The 20,963-nt window shown below is 41.7% G+C and overlaps 1 protein-coding gene across 7 annotated transcripts in view; it reads right to left on the bottom strand.

Moving 5' to 3' along the window:
• The window catches only part of UBAP2L (ubiquitin associated protein 2 like), a 39,312-nt gene that overhangs the window by 12,092 nt on the left and 6,257 nt on the right, over positions 1-20,963 (bottom strand). For 6 of the 7 annotated variants that reach the window (XM_045783784.2, XM_045783785.2, XM_087854604.1 and 3 more), the window contains exons 5-18: positions 17,694-17,862; positions 17,201-17,296; positions 16,721-16,766; positions 16,093-16,205; positions 12,062-12,114; positions 10,365-10,450; positions 8,468-8,639; positions 5,062-5,260; positions 4,178-4,455; positions 3,835-4,007; positions 2,665-2,854; positions 1,901-1,955; positions 1,299-1,473; positions 896-968 (exon numbers count right to left, since the gene is read on the bottom strand). In XM_045783784.2, the coding sequence (XP_045639740.1) occupies positions 896-968; positions 1,299-1,473; positions 1,901-1,955; positions 2,665-2,854; positions 3,835-4,007; positions 4,178-4,455; positions 5,062-5,260; positions 8,468-8,639; positions 10,365-10,450; positions 12,062-12,114; positions 16,093-16,205; positions 16,721-16,766; positions 17,201-17,296; positions 17,694-17,862 (1,878 nt within the window). Of the gene's footprint in view, positions 1-895; positions 969-1,298; positions 1,474-1,900; positions 1,956-2,664; positions 2,855-3,834; positions 4,008-4,177; positions 4,456-5,061; positions 5,261-8,467; positions 8,640-10,364; positions 10,451-12,061; positions 12,115-14,005; positions 14,081-16,092; positions 16,206-16,720; positions 16,767-17,200; positions 17,297-17,693; positions 17,863-20,963 lie in introns of all 7 variants that reach the window. The other variant, XM_087854613.1, reaches the window with a different exon arrangement.

The raw sequence follows: 20,963 nt of genomic DNA, 5'->3' as shown, positions 1-20,963 counted from the left end.
CTGCTTGTGTTCCCTCTCTCGCTGGCTGTCTCTATCTCTGTCAAATAAATAAATAAAATCTTTAAAAAATAAAAAAAAAATAAAAAAAAATAAAAAGACTGTGGCAGAGTTCTGGGTGTCCTCTGCCAAAGGAGTTAGAATAAATTACTAACTATCCTCCAGCTGCACATTTCCCAAGACTCGTCAGGCAGGGGGTAGTTAACAACAGACCCACTGCACGTCATCCCCCGTCAGAGAGGCAGCAGAGCAAGTGGGGACAAACACCCCAGAAACCAATGCTGGTTGACCAGTGAACAGTTTAAGTTAAGGAAATACGTCCTGGTCTTCTCTCCCACATTCTCCTTCACTAGTTCAGCAAGTTCTGATGAATTTGAACCTCAGAAAGTATATTTGAGGAAAAAGAGACTAAAAGGAAACCTTAGCACTCATTATGTTTCCCTCGGTTTCTGGCAAACCAGACACCTTTGCCCAGAATGGGTCTTCCTTACCATCTCAGCCTAATTCCACATGTGGTTTTTCTAAATCACAAAAGTGAAATTAATGATTTGAGCAAAAGCTTTCATCTGGCCTCCACTTTGATAGGATGCCCAGACTCACACTGATGATTTTCAGCAGCCATGTTCGGCATATCTCAAATCAAGGAATGAGAACAGCCACACCAGTGAGAAAGGGACATTCTTACAGCATTTATCAGAATATACAAAAACCCACCCACTTCGGTGTTAAGAAGAAAGAAAAAAGTCACATAAAGACTCAGGTTAAGGGAACTGACCCAACAACTCCATAATATTTCTGGATTCTCCTGCCTCTGCCACCTCCTGAAGAGATTTCCAAGAATCCCCTTCTTGAAAAGTCTAAGAAAACCACACTTCCTCTTTTGCAGCATCACACTTACCAAAAGAGTGGATGTAGAAGTGCGCCCAGAAGATGTGGATGATGAAAGGGTATTCTGCTGCGTGGATAACGTGCTGCAAAGAAGAGGCTGTCATCAGCCACAGTGCTATGGTTATGTGACCTGGAGCTTCCGTCAAGAACACAGATGAGGAGATGAGACGGAATACAGGACCAAGGAGAGCGGAGATCGTGGGGGGCACAGTGGCCAGCCAAGGGTAGGGAGCAGACACAATGAGAGTGGCTTCTGAGAAGGGAGAAGAGGCCTCCTCTGCTTATACTTCCCGTAGCTTTCAGGCCATCCAGCTCACTAACATGGCCCCTGCCAGGCGGCAGGGACAGGACAGAGGCAGAGAGCCCCATTACTGCTCCTCCCAGCCCCAACATCCTGCCGCGACCCCAATCACCTGCTGTGTTGTGTGGTAGTAGCATTCGGACTCTCCTCACCGTGGCTCAAGCCACCCAGGGAGGATGAGTGTTGACTGGCTGTTGTCAGTAAGGAAGCTGCAGACACCGTTTCGCTGAGAGGGGGGATGCCAGAAGTAGAAGGTGAGTCAGATTTCACTGCAGCGCCTGTAGCACCTGGAAATAAAGAATAAATAATTCACCTCATCAGAGGAAAGGGAGTGTTTATGAGAAGTAAAGAAATGACTCCTAGTCATGAGAGTCCCAGGCTGTCCCCAAGCCAAGACTGTTGAGTTATTTAATAATGGACTGTGTGTGTTTATGTAGCCCCTCTCCCCCCGTTTTTTGTTTTTTGTTTTTTTTAAATTCCAAGCATTTCAGAGCACTGATCTCGTTTATCCAACAAAAGGAACCCAGGGTATTATCACTGTTCCGAACAAAGAAACTGAAAACTTAGGTTTGGTATTAAACAGCAAGGCAGCACCAGACGAAGACCACAACCCGAAGAGCCGGGCCTCTTCTCACTATAACCTAAAAAGAGCAAAAAATACCGAAGGGGGGGGGGACACTACAACGTAGAGGAAAAAGCCTGGAAAACACTCACCTTCAACAGATTGCGTGGTCTGTAACTGCGTGGCCTGCACAGAGCTGAAGCCATTCTGGTGTAAAAAACAGAGGAGTAAGAAACAGACAAACTCAAGCGACTAGGTCAAATTAGCACTGACTCAGCTTAATGTTCATCAAAAATCTTTCAGAGAATTCTGCAAGCTAACCAAAGTATTAGCGTAACGCAGACTATCCAAACAAAATGACAAGAATTTAAAATGGAAACAAAAACAAGGTATGCCAATCCTGTGTGACCCACGGCAGAAGGCAACCCTCAAACTGCTCGAGAGATCCCAAACCCAGAAGAGACACAGGAAAGGCCTCAGTCTAGGGCCCCGGGGCAGATGGGCAGTACGACAGTTCAGCCAAACCAGCCACTGTGCTGGCTGCATCTGACCATCACTCCACAGCACCTCTGGGACAGGCTGTCCCCTCACCGGGCTGAGACACAGCAAGGTGTCTACTGATACACACCCAAAAGTCTAGCACTCAGATCTTCCCAGAAAAGTAAACAATTATTTGACATTGAACAAAGAACAAAATCTTTACTACAGGGAGAATGGTTTTCTGGCTCTGAATCTCCAGGCTTGCTGAAAAGAACTTTTTAATTTCACAAACCACAAAAATGTGCTTTTTCCAGCTTCTCAATCCGCACTTCTGAGGTATCCCAGCACCATTTTGTCAAGAAGTAAAACACTAGCACTGAAGAGACTCTGCCCAATATTGTCCTAACCAGAGCCCAGGGACTCATAAAGCCACTACCTTTGCCTGAGTCAGGTCCTTTTGGGGTGATGAGGAGATGGAGCTGGGGTACCGTCGAGTCTGTGTGGACCTCTGTTCATACAGAGGACCCTGAGCATTATTTTGGGAGGTATAGGTTGTCGACTGAATTGGACCGCTCTGATAGCCGGACTCCTGACTCTGGTTAGATGAAACTGTGGATGAAGATTCACTGTGGGGAATGCAGAAGGAAAATCTCAGAGAAACAAAGCAGAACAGATCCACTGATACTAAGGAAATGGTGGAGATCTTCCACTAGAGCAATTTGACTATAATCAAAAAGAAAACTTCCAGCAACAAGTAAAAAAACAATCTTCTCCTGACAACAATAGGTATTTCCACATCCTAAAGAGTCAGGGATCTAAACTAAAACTGCTACCCTACTTTCTGCTGTTATAAGAAAAAGACGCAAAAGCAGAAAGGACAGACCACTCTTGATCCCTCTGATACACCCTAACAGGAACCCTAAGCACAAAGAAAGTCATTTTTTGCTCATATTCATTTTAAGGAATTCTGAGCTCCTGGCTCTCTCAGAAACCCTATTAGATATAAGGCTACTGGCAAAACTCTCCTGAGAACTTATAGAAATATCCACATGAATTAATGGCAATTATGATCCAACAGACAGGCTAGGGCCTAACACCTATATTTTTAAATTCGAAGGACTGACGAAAATAGCCTAGTCCCAGAAATTCCTCCAGGATTTTCTATTGCTTATGCTGGCCCTCCCTGATAGTTATCAGAGGAGGCAGGAAAGGTTCCTTTCAATTTGTGTGATATATCAATGCTACGCCTTTGTAGGAGGCCAGAGTCATACCCTTCATAGGCATAAGGCCCACCCCGAAGGACCAAATGTGTCAGAGGCATTGTTAGCCAGATGCCAAGGTCCTCTCTTAGAGGTGTTATGCACACCTCTTAAGAACTGGGCGCAGAGACTCTAAAAGTACCCAAGAGGCATATCTCCATCTGTTTAGAGTTACAGATAATCCTAGTAACAGTATTTTGAAATGCGTAACAAAATGCTATAATCGGCTACTTTTCCTTCACTTAGTCAGAGGCTCAGCCTCTTCAGAATTATAGGAAGCAGCAAGAGACTAAGAAAAAGTAGTAAAAGCCCAATAAAAAAGGTCTTATGATTGACGTTTCCTCTACCTGGCCGTGCTGGTATAGAGGCTACTTGGAGCCTGGCTTGAAGAGGCGCTCGTGGTGGGGGTGGACTCGTAATCAGAAAGGACGGGCTCTGACCCAAACTGCAATGCCCCAAACTGCAGGTTTAGCCCTGAGATATCTGCTGAGCCAGGCATCTCCACAGCCAGAGCAGGAATCTGTAAAGAGAAGGTAATGGTTTTATTACAACCTTACTGTAAGACTAACAACAGCAACAACAAAACCCTCTCTGCTTCAAATTTGCAGACTATAATCCCCTTACAATCTCAACTCCCAAATCCCACACCCCTTTTGCCCTAAGATGACACCCATCTCAAAGTTCAGGTACCTTTGAAGTCAAGGAGGCCTTTTTCTTCTGCTGTTTCAATTTTTGCTGAGCCGGCTGAGGGCTAGAGGACTGGTTGTCTGAAGACCCAGGAGACATCTGTGGAGCCGAGGTGGATTTGCTTGGCAGAGGAGAAGAAGGGGGTGGAGGTGCGGCTGTGGAGGTAACCACTGCGGGTGGCTTCTCCTGAAGGAACACCTCCATCATGGTTGAAGATGGGGTGAAAGCCTGGCGTTTGGTAAAGGGGCTGTGTACTGTTGAATCATTTGGGTTTTTCAAATCTGCATGAAGAAACCCAATATGTATGAGACCAAAGATGCTGATAAACCTCAAAAAAATGCTATTTTCCTACTCTAGAGCCATAAAAAGAGGCCCTGAAGATTCAGTACCTCATATAAATAGGCTCTCTTTTAGGGCATACTCTCATTTCTAAAAGTGACAATCACTGGATCGTATCTGTTCTAAGTACAGCCTAATCAAGTCAGGACAATTACCCTGCCTGTGTTAAGACAGGAATGTAGGAACTATCCATATCTAGAGTGTAAGGTCCTAAAATGGCCAAGTCCATGTACCTTCTCAAAGGCAACGTGTTGTTTTCAAACACTAAAAACCAATCTAGGGAGAATCCAAAAACTCCCAGGTCAACTGAGGACTGCAACTATGTATGTGTCTAATTTTGCTAAAGAGATACTGAGCCTCAACTTTTTACTATTCTCTAGCTTTCTGAACTCAGCCTATCTGATTTGGGGAAAATCAGTATGGGATACTAGCCAGTTGGCTGTCCTTCTCCTGACTTTAAGACATATTCTCCACCCTCGACTCCTGCCAGCTTCTGGCATTAATGCTCCAATGCTTAAAGAATTCAAGTCACTTTCCATCCTTCTCACCGTACTGCACCAGCGATGGGGATTGTGAGGCGGAGCCCATGTCCCAAGAGGAGGTGGTGGTGGTTCCAGACTGAGAATGCTGTGCCGCCAACTGGGCCAGGGCCTGAGCAGTCTTGAACTGCTCCAAGAACTGCGAGCCCGTGGTGCTGCCACCTTTGGCTTCGCCGACATCACCAAATCCTTTCCCTAACATGCTCACCTGTAGATCAACACAGAGATGAGAGAAATCTACAGCAAGCAAATGTGTTCACTACTACGGTGAGAGCCAGTAGAGATGAGACAAGTAAAGAATGTCACGAGACTGAGTACACAGTCTAGTCCTTTACAGCACGATCTCTGGAGTCAGACTGCATAGGTTCAAATCCTAGCTACATAATCATGGAAAACTTATTTGTAATTTCTCTGTACCTCATTTTCCTCACCTGAAAATAGAAATGAAAACAGTACTGCATAAAGTTGTAGGAGGATTAAACTAATAATGTACATAAAAAAGCATTTAATGTATGTATGGCACATAATAAGCACTCAAAAAAATGAGAGCCTTTAAAATTTATACCATCACTTCCTCCTCAGGGATAAAGATCTAATGACTAGAGGGAATTTTTTTTCTTTTTAAAGTTTTAAATCAACCAGTATGTGATTATTAAATTAATATGAAGGTTAATATAAAGTTTTACTTTAGCTGTTAATATCCTTGCCTCTTCCACTAAATAGCCGAAAGTAACAAGAAGAACTAACTGGAGCCTCACCTCAATCCTGCTCATAACTAGCAGCACAGAAGCCAAAGAAGAGAAGCTAAGGTTCTATCAAAACTTTGGCACCAGACAATCAAATAACAAGTATCACCTGCTTTGTCTGTATGTCTCCAGTTCTACAGGGTAATCATGAATAACTAAGCAAAATTTACTTTTAAAGCTTTTGGGAGATTCTCCCCACTCCTACTGCCAGGTAAGATGACCAGCCTTGTCCAGAAGGTGAACCATGTGACCTTGACTACTTCAAAACACCTTCTAAGAGATTTAAAATCTAGTTTTTCTTAGGTTCTTACCCAACCATACCATCCTCATCAACACTGAGCAGTGCCTTTTTTTTTTTTTTAAAGATTTATTTATTTGAGAGAGAGAGCACGTGCATGCACAAGCTGGGGTGGGGGGCAAGCGTGGTGCAGAGGGAGAGAATCCCAAGCAGACTTCCTAATAAGCACGGAGCCCAATGCAGGGATCAATCTCTTGACCCTGAGATCACGACCTGAGCCCAAACGAAAAGGGACATTTCACTGAGCCACCCAGGCGCCCTGAGCAGTGCTTTCTTATACAAAACCAATCTGTCTAACCCAAGGTAAGGCATTTTCCCCACTTCAGTCTATATCACAAGATTATATAAACAAAAACACCAGAAGTCGAGTTAAAAGTATGGGATTATGGCAAAGAGAGGATTTCATATAGCAATGATTACCAAATAGTCTGCAAGTGCAGAGCTTTAACATTAAAGGCATAGCACATTAGATAATGTCCACATATCATACATGATAACGAGGACCTCCTATATTATTTACATCTACTAAATCTTAAGGGAAATTAATCCTCTAATATTTACTCTTAATGGGAAAAAAACATTAAATAGCATACTGATTAATACAGCTAATGGGAAGAACACAATGGTATTTTTAGTTTAACATCATGTGACACATTAAACAGGATGTTAAGATAAATGAAATATGCTGAAAACTTATTTTCATACCAGAACTTGAATTATAATCCAGGCATTAAAAAGGCAATTAAAAGAGATACAGAGCACTACACCACATTTTCCCACCATATATCTCAGGGGTTGGCAATTATATCCTTATCTTTATGGCCCCTTATGACTTTTGTCTCATTCTCCTTTCTTAAAAAAAGGTTTTTTTAGATTTATTTTTTTTTGAGAGAGAGAGAGAGCGAGCACGCGTGCACACATGCGCACGATGTGGGACTTGATCCCAGGACCCTGGGATCACGACCTGAGCTGAAGGCAGAAGCTTAACCAACTGAGCCACCGAGGCATACTTCATTCTCTTTTTTTAATCCCAACGCTCTGCTCCCTGTCCCTTCTTCCCCACCTTTCCTCACCTGTCACCTTCCATATACGGCAGAACACCAATCACCAAATTACTATTGACACACACACAAAAATTTTTAGACAACAGTTAAAACTGACAGTTCTGGATTAGAGGCTAGCTCAGCAGTTTTCTATTTAAAATAATTACTATAATCCTACTACCAGAAAAATAAAATTATATGCACACACATGGTCTCTTACCTCTTAAAACTATAGTATCCCTCCACCAAAAAATAAACAGACAGGAAGGGAAAAGCAAAAAGAAAAAAAGGAAAGTAGTTCTTCTCAGGATTTGCTGACTATAAAAAAAAAACAAACTGGTCCCCCCATGATCTCCTTATTTGCTGCAAATAAAGTTTCCTTTGTGTGACAACTCAAAAAAAAAAAAAAAAGAAAAGAAAAAAAATTGGTTCATCATCTTTGTTTAGCTTAAATGATTCCACTGCTATAGTTAATGACCTTGAGTTTTTTAACTGAATCAGTAAGTCACATGCCATAAGTAATCTAGGTATTAACAAACAGCACCACTGCTGCTCCAACATTTGTGTAGCCCTTATCCACGACCCGATTTCATCTTTCCACAGCTCAATAAGGCAGATAAAGCAAGTACTCTTATCCCTGCTTACAGAGAAAGGGAGTAACAGTAAGTTGAAACATTCACGAAAACTTCAAGTTTTTGGAAGCCTAGTCCAGAAATGTCTGGTTTAAACAAATTTATATGGCAATTGTTCCATCAAAAAATAGGGAAGTGCTATAACCGCCCATCGAAGTTTAATTAGGATTAAAAAAGAATTAAAATTTGAAGTCCTTTTTTTTCCTCTTTAAGAGCAAATAACATCCAGCACGGTGAGTATTCAGCAAGTGAGGCGCGCTCATTTTTATTTATTTATTTATTTATTTTTTTTAAAGATTTTATTTATTTATTCAACAGTGATAGAGACAGCCAGTGAGAGAGGGAACACAAGCAGGGGGAGTGGGAGAGGAAGAAGCAGGCTCATGGAGGAGGAGCCTGATGTGGGGCTCGATCCCACAATGCCAGGATCACGCCCTGAGCCGAAGGCAGACGCTTAACCGCTGAGCCACCCAGGCGCCCCAAGGCGCGCTCATTTTTAGAAGAAGATTCAGTGTGTCCAAAACTAAGTCCTCCTCTGGCGGCACCCCTACCACCCAATTCTACGTCTCTACACCCAACGTTCCTTAGAGGACAAAAGGGGATGCTTTACATCTCCGTCATCAGAAGGCAGTACTGCATGTATGTGCTGGGGTTGGCACGAAAATGTGGTTAGAAGACACCATGTGTCCTACTTACCATACTGTGATGAGAAAACGTGTTTCCGGAAGTAGGCTGTGTTATGGCACTCTGCTTCGAATTACTGAATACCAGAGGCTGGGCAAGAGAAGGAGCCTGAGATGGATCCAGATTAGATGAATCATTCTCCACGGAAGATGGAGTCTTCCCCAACAAAACAGCAAGGTCAATTCTAGTAGAGAGAAGCAACATCTTGATAAATAATGACAGAACATTCTAGCATTCCCCAAATCCCAACTCAGATTATGGCTGGATCAAAACGAGGTCACTCATCAATAACACAAAGACCTGAAATGCTTAATTTACCAGAACAATTCACATTTAAGAGCCACTATAGGATCGAAACTGTGTTCCAATGGCGTTGTCATCCGTAGTAATGTTAAATATTTCAATTTAGTGAAATCAATTAAAGGGAATAGCAAATGTTAGTTTTAATACAGCAGCTTGATATTTGGGCCAAAATTTACAATTTTTTTTTTTTTAAAGATTTTATTTATTTGACAGGTAGAGAGACAGCCAGCGAGAGAGGGAACACAAGCAGGGGGAGTGGGAGAGGAAGAAGCAGGCTCCCAGCAGAGCAGGGAGCCCAATGCAGGGCTTAATCCCAGGACCCGGAGATCATGACATGGACCAACGGCAGATGCTTAACCTAGACTGAGCCACCCAGTCTTCCCATAGTGAGCGTCTCTGAACCAAAGTTTACGATAATGAGGTTACTCAGGGTGGGACAACCCCCCACATAGCTTTAGGAAGGGGGCTGCCACCAGAAACACCAGGAAGGGGATTAAAGGGTTAAAACTTTCAGCCATAGCACACTCTACCTACTCTTAGGGTTGGAAGGGAGCTGCAGACTGGTTTTAACAGCCAATGGTTTAATCAATCAGGCCTATTTAAGTAATAAAACTGGGAGGCTTTGTGCCCCACCCCACATCCTGCCAAATGCAACTCTTCCATTGGGCTGTTGTTCTTGAGTACTGGTTGTTAACAAACCAGTGACGGCAAGGAAACTCTTCCCTGAGTTCTGTGAGTCATGGTAGCTGATTACTGAACCTGAGAAGGAGGCTGTGAGAATCCCCAAATTTGTAGTCAGCCAGGCAGAGCTGTGTGGATAGCCTGGGCACCCATTTGCAGCTGACCTCTGAAGCAAGGGCAGTCTTATGGGATAAAGGTGTCAACTAGGGTCTGTGCTAAGTCTGGATAGTGTCAGAATTGAACTGAATACTGAACACCTAGTTGGGTGTCAAAGAATTGAAGAACTGGTGTCAGAAAAACAATATACATCACCTCTGGTGTGATGTCCCTAACATCCTATTTCTAGTGTAATTCTGGACTTTCTGAGTCAGCAGCTATCATACTCAGGTCTAGAAATAATCCAAGAGGATTTCCAAGGATAAAAATATTCCTGGTAAGTGTTTCTCCCTCTACTGACCCCAATACCGAGGGTTCAAGTTTGAAAAAGTTCATTAGCCAGATCCTGTGGTAAAAATGGATCACTTCACTGAGTAGGCTCTGTGGACAGTTGACAAAGATCTTAATTATAAAGCAAGAAAAGAAGCTACTGAACAGTTCTGCAACTCAAATAAATGAAAACATTTCCATGTTTAACTTTACCTTATTACCAGATAAGCTATATTGTGCTAAATTTTAATTCAGGTTGACCTATGTAATTAAAGAAGCTATTTTGGAGAGAATCATTTTTAAAATTGTAATATATGGACTTCCATTCAGTAGATCAACTCCTATAAACCTACTGATCAACTAAAGAGGAACCTAGTATGCTCTGATTACCATTACTACCGACACCACGGGGGCTTATGAAGGCCCAGTGTTAATCCTCCTTACAGCTCTCTCCCCAGAACCCTCTGGGAGAAGACATGGAACTTTACCACACACTTGCCTCTGACCAGCAGTGATTGTCACATTCTCCGCAGGCAGAGGTACTGAAGACACATTAGAGGCAGTGAAGATCTTGGTCTCAGAAAGCTGGAAAACAGAGGGATTAGTCACTCCTGGTGTTAGGTGGGCTACAGTCAGAAACCTGGCATAGGTAAGGGGAATTTAACACCAAGGAAAAGGGAGAACCCCTCAGATGAGAGAACCACCTACCCAGAGGAACCCTACGTGGACTGACCTCCATGCCCCTTCTAGACAGGCTCAGTGATTTCATCAAGAGGGTAAAATCAAAAAACCCGGTAAAATATAGTGGAGTCCCATGATACGCACACTGAACTTAGAAGCTGAATACACATGCTTACACAGAAAAAGAGAGAAACCTTTTTATACCTTCCCGTCAGAGTTCCCAATACCCATCTTGACCCAAACCAAACTTTATCTTCCACTGCCCCTCTCAAAGAAAGAAAGGTTACAGCCAAGACAAAGACAGAAATAAATTAAATCCTAGCTTCTGAGCAGTAAGGACCCAAGTACTGGTGAATTAAGGTCTTTTTAGGGATAATTTCAACAATATGCAATTTTTGCCTTAATGGTGACTTTATTACACCTAGTCTTTGCAGTGTAAGACCTGAAAATTAGGTAAGCAATTGTAGGGAATAACTTATCCTACTATTCAAAACTTGATTTGGTTTTGTTTCCACTTTTTGATTAAAATCTCTTCTCTAAAAAGAGGGAATCCTCTCCCCCAAATATACCATTCTCTGAAAGTTGCTTAAACAGGTAAGCCAAATATTAGAAAGTGTTCACAAGGCAGTCTAGCTCAGTTACAACAGCAAAGAATCACCCTCTGATGCTGATGCAACTGAAATTTTAAAAACTCAGGTCTAGCAAACCAAAACAGTTTGACCTATCACCCTCTCACCATATGACCTGTCTTGCCTGAATATATACAAGTACAGGAAAGTAGACTGAAAAATGTTAAAACAGGAGTTAATCCATGATCACTGAAAAGTAGAATTCACAACAAAAGTTCGACTGTGACCAAGAATCAGCAAAATTCTTTTACTCAGGTACCACTCCAGTGATTCACAGAACTTGTTTACACGCCACCTCTGTGCCATCCATGTACGAGGGTTCCAAGCTGAGTCAAGCTGGAAGACAGCCAGTCCTATATATTCATCTCAATTACAAAGTTGGCCTTCAAGTAAATAAAAGGGTTCCAGAACCAGGCAGACTGTAAACTTGAGGAAGTGGTACAGTATCTTTCACTTTGTACCCACCTCCTAAGCTAATCCCAGGACCATACATCAATGCCTGAATGTGAACCAAATAACGGAACTAGCTGGAGTCGAGTCGTGTGCCACCAGCGGCTGTCACTCAACGCACTACCTGCCTGACTCCATTTCTGGTGCCCTACCCAACCACCATCTCTTCCTGGGATAAATCCGACAATCAGATATTGGACTTACACAGGTGCACTTGCCCTTTCCATAGTCTGGTTCCACAGAGTCCTGTTCATGCCCAGTCTCCTTCATATAACATATGTGAAATGTTCTGGCTCAGAACACTATTTTGGATGTAAAAGTTTTGGGTCAGAATCTTAAGGGTGAATTTTGAGGGGTAGAAACATACCCATTTTCTATCCCTAAACACCACTTAGGGATAGAAGACACTAGTGAGGAATGACCTGGGAATACCTACATCTTCATTCCAATCTTCAGTTCCCCACTCCTCTGTTGCAGTCCTCCACGCACCTGGCAATAAGGAAAAATACAGTGAAATGATTTTAAGTGACAGTACAAGGCATGTGCAAAAAACACTAATGTGTTAACATTTTGGCAGCCAAAAGTATAACCAGATTTTAGTATTCAGAAGGGTTTCCTAGGCTCCAGGAGAAAAAGACTACTTACAAAGTGATACCTCAGAACACCAGTGTTTTAATAAGATTATGATTTCACACCTACTTTCAGGTTTTGTTACACAGTTTTAACAGCAAAGACAGCGAGGGTGAGGGGACAAAGGGACAACAGACCTAATGCTCCAGGCAAACTCTTAAACCCTTCAGCCCCCCGACTTAGTGGTCAATCCAAGTGAAATGACAGCAGTCAATTTAAACCAGAACATTAACTACACCAACTCATCTGATATGAGACAACACTGTGGGCAGTCTGGAGAGAGCAGCAGTGCTGAGGAACACAAAGAGCAGGGAAGAAGGACCAGCTTCCAAACTAAGGGAACGGACAACTATCTGCTACTGGAACTCAATTTAAAATGTATACTCAGTAGCAGTTAGTTTATAGATCTTATTGGTCTAACCGTAAGAAACCCTCATGGGTCTTGCTCTTTTCAAAAGACACTGGCCAAAACTGAGAAATCCAATGTGTCTGGTAGTTAGTATCCTAACCCTAATCCTACAGAAGATGACCTTTAACCTGCCCAGGGCACTGCGCAGACACTGCAAGTGTACACTCTCCTCAGGGTGGTAATAATGAGGTCAGGACAGTTTCTACAGGAAAGGTCCATCAGCAGTCAAACCACCTTCCACATTTCCCTTGTTTTGTTTCATGTATACACAGATCCTCAGGAAAGGAAACTGTTCCATGAGAGCCAGGATTCTTCCCTTCAACAAGGTCTACAGTAAGAAATAACCACCCGCCTATAGAAAAGGACAAGAACACTCCTTTATTTTCTTCTCTAGAACAACAGTACATATTAACTCTTAAAGCCTTCTTTCCAAATGGAGAAACCTTAAAAGAACAAAAGTCTGGCATTCAGATATTTCACTGTCACTAAAGAGAAATATCCTAAACCTACAAAACCCATCTGAAATTCTTCTAGGGGTGCCTGGCTGACTCAGTCAGTAGAGCACGTGACTCTTGATGTTGGGGCTGTGCGTTCGAGCCCCACACTGGGTGTGGAGATTACTTCAAAATAAAATCTTAAAAAATAAAATGAAATTCTTCTAAACTTTTAATAATGAAAAACCCTATTTCCTAGAGAAAAAGATGTTCATTATAATACCTCTCCCAGGGCATTGTAACCGGACCAGGGAAATTCCAAAGCACTTAATAATGGCAATGTTCTCCAAATCAAACTAAAGTCCAATCTCAGTTCAACAAGTCACAAAGCACATTCTTTTCTCTCTCTGGTGACACTACTCTTCCTCTGCGTAGACATCCATCCTGCCCTGGATAAATGGAATCCAAAATCTGTCCATATACATAATCCTGGAGTTGGAAGTGACCTGATTAGTTATCTCCTATTGATAGGCCGTCTCAAGGCAGGAATGTTTTCTTGCGTTCGCAACTGCATCTGGGATGGAAAGGAAGACTGGAGATGCCTACTTGATCCCATACAGGACGTGCAGTCGTGGCCAAGAAGGCTGTACTGAGGTGGCACGAAAGAAAAGAAAGAGTGCAAAGGCTCTGAATGACAGGTTAAGTGTTTCCATTCTGTCAGCAGACAGCAGTCAATGTAAATGCTAAATCTTCATTAATGGACAAAAATTTTTAAGAAGGAAAAACAGGCACAGAGTATGAGAGAGAAAGGCAGAAAAGGAAAAAAGCAGGACGACAGAAAAATGACATATCCACAGATACTTCAAATTCATAAAAATCTATAAAAATATCCGGGGCAGTTAGGCGCCTGGATGTATCATACCAGGAGCAGTCTCAAATTTTCGGGGATAATTTGACCCCTCAACCCCAATGAAATCAAGTCCTGAAACAAAGAAGAAAAGAAAAGAAAAAACAACCGGTGAAATTTTGCTTATGAATGAGAACGTTTGCCCCCAAAACACAATTCCCACTGTACCTGTGGATATTTTAAGGGTAGGTTTGAATTTCTTTTTAAATAAAAAAGGGAATTTGAAGTTTGCTATCATGAGAACACAAAAAGAGATCATGCACAAAAGTCAGTTCATGCTGTGAAATTAATGGAAATACATGAAGCTACACTCAACTCTTTCACACTAACAAGGTGACAGCAGCACCACACAGTTTTTCATTCAGCCACAGGTCAGATTTCTGATTCTAACCTCCCAAATCTGTTATTCTCTACTCCAAAGAAATAAACACAGACCTCACCGTTCCAAACCAGATCCTTGCTGAAAACAGCTAAGGCTTGCAATCTAGGACTGGGACTCCATGCCTGATTTTCTATCCACAACTGAAAACAAATCCCTTGACAGCTATTATTTTTTTCTGCCAATGATAAACCAAATACCCAAGAACTGGAGCTCAGAAACAGTAACTTTTGTTACTCAGACTGCTACCACTGCCTCTACAAAGCCATCAAGAGATGAATGAAGAGCAACTCTGCCTCCAAAGTAATAAAAGACATTTCTTAGCCAATTGGTCTAGGGAATTGAAACAGATCTCCATCTTGTCAATAACTTAACTTCAGCCTCCACCAAAGGGAAAACTGTATTAAAAATGCATTTATAAGACAGTGTGGTAAACAAAAACTGCATCAGGGATGGAAAGGAAGACTGGAGATGCCTACTTGACCTAAGACATAATACCTCGTGCGCAGTAGATGAACTGTTTGTGCCAAAGACCCTCCTAAAGACAGAGATAAAGATCAATGATCTTTGTTTTTGTTTGTTTGTTTTTAAAGATTTCATTTATTTATTTGACAGACAGACAGCCAGCGAGAGAGGGAACACAAGCAGGGGGAGTGGGAGAGGAAGAAGCGGGCTCCCAGCAGAGGAACCCGATGTGGGGCTTGATCCCAGAACGCTGGGATCATGCCCTGAGCCGAAGGCAGACGCTCAACGACTGAGCCACCCAGGCGCCCCAAGAGCAATGATCTTTGAAAAGGGGCAAGGAAAGTAAATGGATAAGGAGTCAAAGAGCCTAATTCATACTCTACTATTAAATCATTCCCCCCTTTACAGGAAGGTCTCAAGCTCTCCACGTGCTGGCTCAGCCATAAGGAAGTTAGTGATCTCATAAGAATAAAAGACTCTGGAGCCTAGAGGTTGTTCTTATTTAAAAAGGCAAAAGTATCTTTTACTCCCAAACACCTCCTGGTATATCCCACAAGCCTAAAATATCCTTAAATATATACACCCTATCCAGATACAGATACCAAAGTCAGCTAATGACAACAAAAAATCTTATTCATATCCCCTAATATTCTTCCACGCTCAGAAAACTTTCCAATAAATAGAGCTGGAAAGATACAATTTCCTTTTTCCCCCAGATAGAGATTTTCCAAAAATGAAGGGAAAAAAGATATTCTTACCCAGTGCCAGAAAACAATTAAGCTGTCTGTGGGCTTTGATTCTGGGCCTTGTTTACCTCTACAACTAGTGGCTCGATTAATTATGGATACCTTTTCAGAAAGCAAAGCTAGACGCCCTAGATAACACACCTGGACCTAATGCAGCCACACAGCGTGACAGAAAGAGCATGGCCTTTGAGAGTCCATCAATTCTGAGTTCAAATACTAGCAAATTTCACAACCGCCCTTTCAGTCTGCTTGTCATCTGGAGATGGGGACCAGCGTCAATCTCACATAACAGCAAAGACGACCAGGTGAAACAGCATTATGAAGTGCCCACAGGCACATAGTCAGGAAAGAGAATATATACAGTATTTCAGTGGCCATCCCTATCTCCAACATCTCTGCACCCAAAAACTATTCCTCCACTTTTTAATATGACTATAACCTCAAAATAATTATTTCCTTAGGTTTTTAGAGACAAGAAACGATGAACAGTCACTCACTCGTCCCATCATCTGGTTCGAAGTGGCCAGTGTTGTTCCACGTATTGCCGCTATTATTGCCATAGTTATCATCAGTATTGGCCGGCTCTGCATAATCAGCTGGGTTAAAGGTTCTGGGGGTGGGGGAAAAAAAGCTTAAAATTTTGAGTCTCTGACCTCTAAGCAGCACCAGCAAAAAGTAACTCGGAGAGGAGGGCCACAAGAATCTTGACTTTTCCCAACTACAGGTCAAGCACAGCCCCATTCTATAATCTTGTATGTGTCTACTTTCCTCACTTACCAGCCTACCTAAAATTCTTAGTATAATCTCAATTTATATCTACACTCTAATCTGGATTAGGATATCAAGAATCGTAAAAAAATCCAAGTGAAATTTTGGAAAACAGCAGGTATATGCACTCAATTGAAGCTATGAGATAGAAATAATGACCCAGGTGGTGAACATTTATCTCTAAGCCCGACATCTACATACCTATTTGATTAAACAGTCTAGAAATCTTTCTGATCACAGTTCGGTTAAGGCTGCCTATTACCTTCAGGATATCAGGATATCAGCCACTCTAGAATATTATAGTGATGCTTAAGGGAAAAAAACTTAAAGACTTTGGTATCAAATCAATAAACTCACCCCATTCCTTGAGCAGAAAACCTTCCTCCTCGTCTACCAGAGCCACCTAAACAAAAAAGAGGAAAAGAGAGGAAAAGAGAAATATTTTAGAGATTGATATAAAACTATCTTGCTAACTGAGGCAACTCTGGAATAGTTAAGTGGCTGATACTGTTAGATGTTCTTTCTCTCACCCCGTAGTATAGTCAATATACCACAATAGGACAATTGTTACTATTGACAGATTGTTCCTTTGCTGACCAAACTGCTGGGTTCTTAAGCAAATACATTAACATCAACAATAAAGACTAAAGAAAATGACACCTACCTTCTTTCCCACTGCCCCACTCAGCAATCTCTAAAATTTGCATGACATCTCAACAATTAAGATAATGAGGTGCCATGTGAATTTGCTTGTTTTCAAATAAAGTAGACCCCTACAGAACTAATAAGAGTACCCTGCCCCCGATATTCACCCCTGCCCCCCCAGAAATTGATCACCTCTGCCTCGGCCACGTCCTCTTCTGCCTCTTTCTGTGCCTCTTCCAGAAGGCCCGCCACTCTTGGTGCCATCTAATCCATTTTCCTGACCCCGAACTGAAATTAAAAACACAGCCAGAGTAGAGTCAATGGAATTTGTGTAAATATGTAAATGGCATGTATAGATGGTAGTGGGGAGACAAAAACAAGGAAGAGAAAATGAGCTGGAAGGATGGGACATGATGGTCACTAGGGGAAAGGTGATGAACCACAACAGAGATCTGTAAGTCAGACAACTTTACAAATGACTGCAGGGTAATTTCATGCCAAACTGGCAGCTGTAGCTAGAAAATGCTACATGTAAGAGATACCAAGGTCTCAGAATAAACAGTGGCAAGAAAAAAATCAAAAGGATGGTATTACGGTTACTAGGTCCAGCCTAGCAGGGTCCTGACATCCCTGAAGTCCAGACATTACTGACCCACAGCTGGTTTTGTTAAAGCCCCATGCATACACTCTCGTCCACGGCTGGCACCTCTCCCTCGTCTTGGTGGCCCACCACGTCGCCGACTATAGTCTCTGTCACGGTCTCGATTTTCTTTGCCTTCCTCGTTGGATTCCGTTTGGCCACCATCCTTCTGTCCTGAGACTCCCTTCTTCTTCCCGACCATCTCCCACGAATGCTAAAGAAGGGCAGAGCATCCACGTCTAATCAATATGGATTGCTATCAGGAAACCACAGATAAAAGCTGGGAAAACTGTTAACCATTCTCCTCTCATCATCCAAGTCTAAGATACTTCCACTAATTTATGTCTGTTTACATGAAGGGTACAGAAAGAATCTCCATACAAATTCTATACCTACCACTGCAAAACTTAAGTCCTTTTTTTGTAGGGGAGGTGCTTATAGCTAATGGAGTGCAGGGATCACTTCCAAAAGGATTGCCAAGATCTGGATCCAGTGTAGTCACTTGGCAGATTAGTCAAAGGACCAGTTACTGGTCCCTATCTTTCAAGGGTGTTTCCTGGACTGAAAAATTAATTCCCTTTGGATTCAGTGACTCTCAACTTTTTATAGTCTTATTCACGTCAAAGCAGAAAAGAACTAAAAGTTTCTAAAGGTTAACTTTGAATTCAGAATGAATGAACAGCTGAACAGCATTGACTCCTGGACACATTCTCTAATCAAGCAACCCAGAATTTAGGAGGAAAACAACTACAACTACTCCTCACCACCCCCACCTCCCCACCACACTCCAGGACACGCACACCAATTTCCTTTGCTAAAAGACCAAGTAGCAGTCAAAAAGGCACCGCCCTGGCCCTGAGACGTGTGGACTAAAGGAAGCCTTCCATTCCAGGTTTTACACATTGTGCTCTCCCTATACTTCCTAAACCGATACAGTCCAATTAAACTTTCCCCAAAGCAGAATAATCTATGATTCATTTCAGACTGCAGGACGGAAAATTTGTGGTAAGGAAAGTAAGCTAAACCGTCTTGCAAAAACCTCATTTCTCAGGAAATGAGTTTTATAAATTTGAAGTTTTAAAAACACACCCCTTGATTCACACATATTTTGCAGAAAATATGTACAAATAAAAATTCCCAAACACCAAGACTACCAGATCTTTACTACCCTAGTTACCATCTTACTCAAACAACGACCCAGTGCTCAGCAACAACTATCCAATATCTAATAACTTTCAAAAATACAGACCAAGTATAATATGAAATGACTATTAATTTTTCCAGGGCTGATAATATTATGGTCATACAGAACATCTTTCTTTAAGAGAAATGTGCTGCAGAGTATTTTATTTATGGTGACTATAACTTACTTCCAAATAATTCCAAGTGCCCACCAATGGATGAATAAACAAAACGCGGCATATACATATAATGGAATATTGTTCAGCCTTAAAAAGGAGTGAAATTCTGACACATGGCCACAATATGGATAAAACTCTGAAAACACTACGCCAAGTAAGAAGACATAAAAAAACAAATACTGTATGATTCCACTTACATGAGGTACCTAGAATAGGCAAATTCATAGAGATAGAAAACAGAAGAGGTTACCAGGAGCTGGGAAGACGGGGAAAGGAGGTACTGTTTAAGAGATACAGTATTTGTTTGAGAAATGAAAGAGTCCTGGAAATGCATAATGCTAATGGTTGCACAACATTGTAAGTATACTTAACACCATTGAATTGTACACCTAAAAATAGTTAAAATGATAAATTTTAAATATATTTTACTATAATTCAAAAAAATGTTTTAAGTTAAAAACTCAGCTTAAAATTATACCAAAATCATAACTACAATTCTAAAGAATCTACAATAGTCCACTAACAATTTTTAAAAAGATTAAGTATCCACCCAGGACTTGGCAGCTCCTTGTTGCCTATTCTTCCAGTCCAAGCTCATTCCACACTACAGCTGGTGGGTCGTTTTATGCTCACAGTAGCGTCAATTCGTAAGTTATAGTACCCCTCTTATAACTAAATCTGCATTAGGAACGCTGGAAACTAGACTCAAAACAGTTAGCTTTCAGAGTTTTCAGCTAGTCTGTCTCAAAACCTGGCAAGTTTCAGAAGCCTGTCACCTTTTCCCTTCTCTATGTTATGTATCAGCTGCTGGCACTACCTGGGTTCTACAAGGAAAAGGAATTACTATGATCTTCCCAAAGGCACTGCCAGTTTTCTGATGTGATCTCACCCACCCAAATACATCCAACATCCCCTGGCACTTGATACTACTTCCCACTGGTTTCACTAGCAGCTGGTATATTTGTGGCATAAGCTTACATTCTCCAATTTATTTTCCTCTCTGATACTGTGGAAGGTTAGATTTGTAGCATTAGGCAGAAGACGCTGAAGGTGAAACAAAATGTGACTTAAAGAAAAGAGGGAGGGAACAAGGGAGGGAGGGAGGAAGGAATCCAGACTTTTAAAAGGCATGAATAGTCCCACCTTTTCCCCCAACCCAAAAATCTTGCAGACAATTATTCTAGAGTAAACTCAAAGTGAGCCGAAGGCACTATTATCTGATTATCCAGACGATAATTTTCAAATAAAATCAATAATGTAAAATCTAAGACCACACTTTTTTTTTTAAGTAAACTTTACACCCAACTGGGGCTTGAACTCACGACCCTGAAATCGAGTCGCATGCTCCCCTGACTTAGCCAGCCAAGCTCCCTGAAGACCACATTTTTGAAGAGAAAAATCCACAAATTTAAATTCAATGACTAAAAAAAAGTCTTCCACTATTATTTCCTATTGTGTCAAAGAAACTGACAAACCTCCAACATTTAGCTAACGTGACACTGTAACACCAGTAAGCTGATCTAAGGGTGAACTCTGGTTATCTATCCCAACCAAAGATCCCCAGTATAAGACCAAGTAAAGGAAAATTACTTTAAAATGATACACTGCTCATTAAAACAATAAAGTTCTCTGCTACGCACCATAGGAACATCCCAAAGGTTAGTAAGGCAGAATCCCTATTCGTGAGGGACTTAACAATTTGGGACAGTGATAGGACAAGCACAAAAATATAAGGATCTCATTAAGTGGAAAAGAGAAGAGGTGAAATTCTAGGGCAAGAGGTCCTCCAAGATATCTCCTATCATCTCCAGGGACGGTCAAAAGGCTGTTAACACTCTCTCTGCTACCTCAACAGAAAACAAGTTCAAGCAATGAAAACTATTGTAAAAGGTGACACTGATGAGAATGTCTTGAAATCAGAATCCACTAGTTTGTGTGTCTTTGTTCAACAGCA

This window comes from Ursus americanus, chromosome 2 (genome assembly GCF_024610735.1).
Source record: "Ursus americanus isolate L20-20 chromosome 2, mUrsAme1.1.p, whole genome shotgun sequence".
Lineage (NCBI taxonomy): Eukaryota > Metazoa > Chordata > Mammalia > Carnivora > Ursidae > Ursus > Ursus americanus.
The sequence above is the reverse complement of the archived record's forward strand: the minus strand, read 5'-3'. Positions and strand labels throughout refer to the sequence as shown.